The 7412-nt window shown below is 41.7% G+C and overlaps 2 protein-coding genes and 1 non-coding gene across 3 annotated transcripts; 1 reads left to right on the top strand and 2 right to left on the bottom strand.

Annotated features, from left to right (window-relative positions):
- Positions 1-1172: 1172 nt before the first annotated feature.
- Positions 1173-1245, top strand: trnak-cuu (transfer RNA lysine (anticodon CUU)). The gene has a single exon. It is a non-coding gene; the product is annotated as a tRNA-Lys (tRNA).
- A 2055-nt stretch (positions 1246-3300) lies between these two features.
- Positions 3301-3944, bottom strand: LOC146372672 (growth arrest and DNA damage-inducible protein GADD45 beta-like). Its single transcript, XM_084953233.1, has 3 exons — positions 3844-3944; positions 3536-3749; positions 3301-3414 (listed from the first exon to the last, which is right to left on the bottom strand). Exons 1-3 carry the CDS (start codon positions 3942-3944, stop codon positions 3301-3303), a joined length of 429 nt encoding a protein of 142 aa, XP_084809359.1.
- Positions 3945-5342: 1398 nt separating this feature from the next.
- LOC146372671 (growth arrest and DNA damage-inducible protein GADD45 gamma-like) lies at positions 5343-6791 on the bottom strand. The gene is made up of 4 exons (XM_084954398.1): positions 6545-6791; positions 6219-6438; positions 5957-6040; positions 5343-5366 (listed from the first exon to the last, which is right to left on the bottom strand). The coding sequence occupies exons 1-4, from the start codon at positions 6643-6645 to the stop codon at positions 5343-5345; spliced, it is 429 nt and encodes a 142-aa protein (XP_084810524.1). The 5' UTR covers positions 6646-6791.
- Between the last annotated feature and the right edge of the window lie 621 nt (positions 6792-7412).

Genomic DNA, 7412 nt, shown 5'->3' with positions numbered 1-7412 from the left:
AGCTTGTTGTCAAATGCTTAGAAACTAAATGAGTGTGTGCAGCTGTGAGTAACTTATCCTATTGTTGGCAAACCTGGGAACTCACAAAAGGTCCACACATACACAAACCGTTTAAAAGCATGGAAAAGAATATTAAGAAAGACACGTGCAATAAAACCTGAAGAGATTAATTTTTTACAGAAACATCGTTAACTACAACCCCACAAATCTGATAAATTACAAAAAAGAAGAAAAGAAAGAAAACGAATCACCTTTGTTCACTCATATGTCTACACCAGGATGAAATTCCAGTAGGCTGCTGGTACAAAACTGTCAAAGCCTTTTCACATTTTTTTCCTTTAAATTGAGCATCTTGCCACTCTTCAATTCTAGATCCTCTGAACTGACGCGATTAGCTTTGTAAACGTAACTATGGTCTTCGAGGTGCTGCAGACAAACCCACATTGTGCACGCGGAGATCACGTTTGATTATTAGTTTGTTTTTTCGTTTTAACTGCTTTTTCTGCCCCATGTTCACAGGTGGTCCGCCTACGTCTGATTTTTGCTACCTTTGCAGCAGCTAATCATCAGAAGACTGCACGCGTATTTCCTCGTTTTTGCCTTTGTTTACAAGACCTGTGCTGGCAAATGGTATGGGGGCAGTAATTAATTTCAGTTCACTTTAATAGGTAATTGCACTACCGAGCATCAGGATAAAAGTAGAAAAGTTATAGATTCACACGATTTGAGAGTTGTGTGTTCACAGTTAAGGCTTTGTGCAGGAATGCGGGAGTGAACCAGGAAAAGAAACAATCGCTCTCACCGGGGGCTAAATCTAAAGCACGGTCCCTTCTCAACAGTTTTTGACCAATCAGATAGACGCGCATTCTCTTTTATAAATAAAAAAGAGAGTGTGTGTAAAATAAAGGAGATGCCTATCAGAGAGTGCCATCTCTGCAATGACTCGTAATTACGCATTGACAGGATGTTCCGATCCCATTTTACACCGATTCTTAGACCAAGTTACTGACCTGACCGTTTTTCCGTTTTTCCCCGCATATTTAGTGACACAGCACCAGCCGCAGAAAACTGTGGAAGTTTTCTTTTTACAAACCCATCTTCTTAAGTCATGGTCTTGCAGTCTTGACACACACACACACACCGGGACGGGTTTATCTTTCTGGCTTCACACCGCCCGGCTAGCTCAGTCGGTAGAGCATGAGACTCTTAATCTCAGGGTCGTGGGTTCGAGCCCCACGTTGGGCGACACCTGTTTTTTGGAGCAAGCAACTTCCTCACGTGTGAAGTCTTTGCACGCATCCAAGAGTTAGCTCAACCCACTACAACTTCCAAGCTAGCAAGACTTATCTGTTCAATCTAGCATTAACAGCTCCATTAATATGCGGCACACACGTACCACATGTTCACAGCATCTATTAAAGACAGAACTAAAACACAATCAGGAACTTCAGGGTGGATAAAGATAGACAGACATAATTAGTGTTGGAAAGGAAATGACACCGACCTCTCCCACGGGGGGATTGAAGAAAAGGCAGTGGCCAACCGGGTACCCCAAATTTATAGCGTTGCACCAAAGCAGAAGAAAGGGATGAGGAGGGGCACTAAATGATAATGAAGATAACTACAGGCTCTGAGGTCCTACAGGTCACAACAGGTTGGGGTTTATAACACATTTTGTGTAATTATAACAATATGTAATTTATGACCCGGCCACACCGAGTTAGTGTCACATTTGACGTTGGCTCACTGTCTCCAGCAACTGCTGATAGCTAAACTGTCTTAACACGTTAGTTGTGCTGCTCTGCTCACTTTTGTTTTGAAATTTCTTAATGCCCCCCCCAGAGTTTGCCCCCCGTCTTTTTTGATACCCCGAATGTCATTGTCATTGTTTGTAAGGCGAGAAAAGAGCATCGGAGTCTCTTCAAAAGCAACCGAATTAGTTGCATCACATATTATGTCTAATTCAGTCTTGAGTCTTTAGTCATCAAACCTGAGGCAAAGGATCAGTCATTAAAGAAGTTAAACAACTATTTGTGGCTAAGCAGATGGGAAAAGTACACAACATTATTTCCGTTAACATATATGAGGCGGTCAACCAAGACGCTGGAAAATCACTCTGTCACTCCATAAACCTGTACACGAAGCAAACTCGTAATAGAATTTTTTTATGTTAAAGTTTTTGAACACATACAAAAACCTATAATGCAGTCTGAGCACAGAGCATCATCTACACCAGTTTTACGAGTGGAGAGTAGATTTGTAGTCCGTGGCACCAATGAGTAGTCTCGCTCCATCCTCCTCACCGAACTAGAATTGTATTCATGGAAAATATATGTAATCTTATACTAATTAGAAGAGTAGGTTGGGGATTTATAATTGATAACAGTACAACACACTGCTTACTTATGTTAAATCATCATCAATGAACGTTGATAAGCTACAGCTTTATCATTTTTGGTGAATTTCACTACAGGTCCACTCGTTTCTTTTTGCTCTCACTTTGCGGTCTTCATCCTCCTCTCTGTCCTCCTCTGTCAGTCTTTGTGCCGTCACCCTAAAGTTAAATGTTACAGTGAATAAAAGGCATAAAGTGATCCACATCAGTTTATACCAAGATTCAAAGTGAAAGCACACCGACAGCTAACATCGGATTGGATATCTGTTCATTTTCGTTCAGAAAGAAACTGTGTTGTACAGCGAAGTATTTATTTTCCGTTCGGAACATGATGCCTTCATTAACATCAGACAACAGATTTAGACATCAGACAGTAAATTACAAAAAAATGATGTTTAATCAACATTAACGTGATTTTTTTTATACAATATTATGTGAATGAAACACTTTAGATTTATTAGTGAAAAATAAAAAGAGGGGAACGAGTGAAACTGTGTTAGCTGACCACATTCCATCATGTACGAGCAATGTAGGAAATACTGAAGTACATTCTTTCAGTTGATAAACTTCATTTTATTTTGCATGCACTGCTTAACAAAATGATTCCGTTTTAAAACTAAATCGTCCTCAGCTGCTCTATTAAATCTGACACGGGTCTGGATGAACCCGGTACCAAAACACCCGGAGCCTCTGCCGGCTGCTGTTCGAGTTTCACGAGCAGTTCCTCAGTTTTCCACCCGCCCACTCAGGTCACATGTCGAGACATTTTCTCACACACCTCTTCATGGCCCAAAGCTTCCCGTCCTGAACCAGATCAAACTGAACTCCCGATAAAGCAAAACCCCGTTACTCTACTTGGGCCAGTTTCCAATAATTCGAACCGCTCTGCAGCGGTCTAGTTTAGGTCAGCGGTCCTGCAGATCAAGGTGGGGGAGCCACTCGTACCTGTGGCGGCTCTCCTCGCAGAACCTGGCGACCTGCTGAAGAGCCTCGCACTGCAGAATCTGTTCAGAAGTGTTCTGCAAAACAAAGCGTGGTTGAATATTTATGTTAACCAGAGTTTATCTAGAAAATAAGTCAGGATCCACACTGGCAAAGTTTGACAAATGCAGTGGAGCAGAATGAGGCGTTTGGACTTACAGTGACCAAGATGCAATGCAGGTTCCGGGATTCGTTTCTGTTGCTGGTTTCCTCTAGCAGCTGAGCGAGCCGCCTCATTCCCGTCACTCGCAGGATGTCGAGGTAATTGTCGTAGCAGAAAGCCTGCAGCAGTTTGAAGTGAATCTGCAGCGCAGCGTCATCTTCATCCTCCTCATCAAGGGCCAGCACACACAGCACCGCGCCATCCGGGTTTCTGCGGGCAGGACAGGAGAATAATAAACCCCACATAGCGTCAAAATCACTATTATTCTGACAGTACACATGAATTGCTTTACATTAATACTTACTCATTCAGGAATTTTGCAGACTCATAAACTCCCACAGTCAGACAGTTCTGATGATGAGCTGTGACCAATACATGTTCCAAAGTCTGGCTGATGGTCTCCATACTACAGAAACACGAAGGAAAGTAAGTCTAATACAGGCTCTAAACAAGAGCATAAAAGCGTATCAAACTGCACTGTAGCCGGATTCAAAATGTAACTTGTGTCAGTGCGTAATTACGCACCAGACATGCCTATCTTACCTTTTTTCGTGTGCTGCTGGATTCCAGAGAAGAAGAAGAAGCAGTCGTAGACAAGTCGGTGGTCATTGAGCAATGACGAATCTCTGTCTCTTCAGGTCAAAACTTTTATACCTGCTCTGGGACGTCACACCTTACCCCTCCCTCTGTTACTGGCCAGCTGTACCCCCCGTCCCTTTTCAAACTTCGCTCCCCGTCTCCCTCCTCTCCTTTCTGCACACAAGTTTGTTTGCTTAAATCCTTCTCGTTAAAAAAATAATAATTAAACTGTGGAGAAGATGATTTTAGCATAGGGATAACCTCTCAAGATAAGCCTGTATATTAGCTTTGTTTTTTATGGATGAGCCACTGCAATGTGAAAGAAGAGGCACGCAAAAAATATTCAAAATAATATTCTGATATCTATATTTTAAATGTATGTATGCAGCGTCTCTGTTCCTGTCTTACGCATGCTTCACATCACGCATGTTTGACAAACATGACTGGAAGCGCACTCTCCCTCTTTGATCAAGTCACGTAGACCTGGAATGGACCTTTTGGAGATGTGCACAGTGAGCGGGTTTAAACGGGTTCTGCTCTTTTGTTTGGTGAATTCGAAAAGTGTTCCGGTGGACGTGTGAAGGGCTCGCAGAGATTAAGGTGAAAACAACGCAGAAAGCTGTGAGCTGTAGCTGATAGCTGGTTGAAAGTGCATTGATTGTTTCTTTAGGCTGATTCACTCAAACATTAAGGACATCATGTGTTCACTGTCCCTGCAGGGATAAGACCCCCGGAAATATCTGGGCTCTGTACTCAATCACTGGACTGTGTCTAAATGCATTTAGATAAAGTTTATGATGTCAAATCTCTGCAGTTTCCTTCACTTGTAAGTTTTTATCTTCATATTCAGTGTTTATTACATTAATACGTTAATATCAGATAAAATTATAAGATCAATTAAGTGAAGGAATCCAGTTTACACAAGATGTGGGGGCATTTTATGTTAGTTTATGTCAGTCTTTGAGTGATTTTGGGGTTTTCTGAAAACATCTCCAGGAAATGTTTCAGTTGAATCATGGCTATTGTGTTTAATGAATGAGAACATTAAACTTGATGAAGCCCCCAATAAGGTCTCGTGCGGAAAACACCTGATTGATTAAAGACTTAATCAGTGGCGCTGATAAGGTGAAGCTGTGGAGTTTACTGACAGGGTCGCTGTTACAGCCATGCACCCGAAATGCGTCCACAGTCTTTTTTTTTTTTGTTCAGTTTCAGTTTGGTGGTTTATGAGGGGGTGGGTGTCTGTTTCTACCGGCAGAGAAAATGTGTGATAGTTAGACAAAGGTGACATGAAAAATTCCAAGATCACATGAAAACTAAAACTAAAGATTTTTTTAATTTATTTTTTATTTTGGTTACATTTGCACGCAGAGAATAGCCCGAAGTCTAGTTTGGTTTAATTGTTTTTTGTCATCTAGCCTTGAAGCCTTTTGTTGTCGTGAAATTCCTGTACAGCACTGACAGTGAAATGAAACAGCAGAGATGATAAACTTTATTTGGCTTTAGTTTTATTTTAATTTTTGTTTTTCTCTTATTTTTCATTAAGACAGCCCCAGGAGGCTTTGGTGCATCCGTTTCATTGGCAGAGATATGACTTTGTGCAGTTTTCGCTTTAAGAGGCAGTAAATCTCTCGTTTTCAAAATAATAAATTGAAAGTCTGAAACTGAGGATTTCACCTTTACCCCATTTTTTTTCTCTTTGCAACTTTAGAACGTGGATTCAGAAACAACGAACACGCTGAAGAATTAAATCCTTCACTTTTATTTACAGCAACGACAACAACAACAACAACTGGGTAGCGATAAGAACAAACGTAGTAACAAGAAAGGCAATGCACCGACGAGTCCCTCCGTCGGCTTTCTTCGCAGAAGCTGCAGAGGATCTGCAGGGCCTGGCGTGGAAGTGGCTCCACTGGAGGAACCTGCGAAACACAGCGAGGAAGGACGATGAAACTCCCGGAAAACACATCACTTTGCTTCTTATTCGAAGTAGCCTATCATGAAGCCAAGTGTACAAATTACAACGATTTTAATAGAGATAATTGGCAAACATGCGCCATTTGTTAACTGCGCAGCAGCACAAATGGAAATTTGGCTTACAGTGACCAGAATGCAGTGCAGGTCCCGCGAGGCCTCGTTGCCGCTGATGTCATCCATGTTCACCAGCTCTGCCAGCCGTCTCATGTCTGTCGAACACATGATGCTGACGTTCTTCTTGTAGCACATATCCTTTAGCTGGATTAGATTCATCTGTAACATAATGTCACCCTCTGTTTCCTTGTCGCTGGCAAGGACGCACAGGACGACTCTGTGCGGGTTTCTGCGGGAAACAGGACGACATTAATGTCACCATTGCCACGTTGTTCCACTATTAGATCAACTACTGCATTTGAACTGTATTTAAATGTAAAAATTAAAATACTTACGCTTTCATGTATTTGTAGGACTCAATTACACCGATTCTGAGGCAGTTCTGGTGATAAGCTTCCACGAGCAGCTCCTCCAAAGCCTGACCCACCATCTTCATCCTACAGATACGCAGACGGTTAGAAATGCGCACAAACTAAGACAAAACAGCCCCAAAGTCAACAAATAACCCCAAACAATGAGAATACACCCTAACCTATGACTCAACATTAGAAACTGCTATAAAAACCAAAATTGGGATGAAATTTGAGCAAACTTACAATGTATCGTGTAGCAGGGGTGCGTAATTACGCACCACTGGAGAGATACAATGTAAGTTTTAATTTGGAAAATTGAGACTTACAAAATCAAGTTAGCGTAAAGAAACATAGTGATTAAAGAAATCAAATCCTTTTTCAGACACCGCAGAATGTTGCACTGAACTGAAACACAAGCAAACCTTTTAATAATCATGTGCAATTACCTGACCTTACTTCGACCGAAGCAAACTTTTAGACCAGGCCACCCAGCCCACGATTATTCTAATATTTATCGACAATTGGAAATTAAAAAGTAAAATAAAAACTTTAATTGAGGTCAAACAAACATGTCTGTGCGTCCCCCTTACCCCCTCGTCTCCTACAGACTTGAACTGAACTTCGTACACAGCAACACCAGGTCTCGGACCCCTACCCCCACCCTGCCGGTGGTGGGGTGTAACTGGGACAGAGAACCCTGCTCTCTGCATTGTCTCTGCAGATCTGATTTCCCCTAAATAATTTAGACACTGCCTTAATATGAAGTGTGTAGGAACTTAAACTCGAAATTGAAGATCAGCAGTTTCCGTAAATGCGTGTTGATTATTCTTTGGAATTGTGAGATGAACAT

Source organism: Perissodus microlepis, chromosome 15, assembly GCF_051167445.1.
Source record: "Perissodus microlepis isolate ML-2025 ecotype Zambia chromosome 15, ASM5116744v1, whole genome shotgun sequence".
In the NCBI taxonomy this organism is placed as follows: domain Eukaryota; kingdom Metazoa; phylum Chordata; class Actinopteri; order Cichliformes; family Cichlidae; genus Perissodus; species Perissodus microlepis.
This window is presented reverse-complemented; position numbering and strand designations above follow the sequence as displayed.

Bases quoted from the DNA above. Each gene is read 5' to 3' on its own strand.
- LOC146372672 (XM_084953233.1), bottom strand. From the start codon at position 3,944: ATGGAGACCATCAGCCAGACTTTGGAACATGTATTGGTCACAGCTCAT. The intron at 3,750-3,843 runs GTAAGTATTAAT...TCCTGCCCGCAG, and splicing joins TCTGCAAAATTCCTGAATGA to AAACCCGGATGGCGCGGTGC. The intron at 3,415-3,535 runs GTAAGTCCAAAC...TTTGTTTTGCAG, and splicing joins TGCATTGCATCTTGGTCACT to AACACTTCTGAACAGATTCT.
- LOC146372671 (XM_084954398.1), bottom strand. From the start codon at position 6,645: ATGAAGATGGTGGGTCAGGCTTTGGAGGAGCTGCTCGTGGAAGCTTAT. The intron at 6,041-6,218 runs GTAAGCCAAATT...TGTGTTTCGCAG, and splicing joins TGCACTGCATTCTGGTCACT to GTTCCTCCAGTGGAGCCACT. The intron at 5,367-5,956 runs GTGCATTGCCTT...CTCTGCCGGTAG, and splicing joins GCCGACGGAGGGACTCGTCG to AAACAGACACCCACCCCCTC.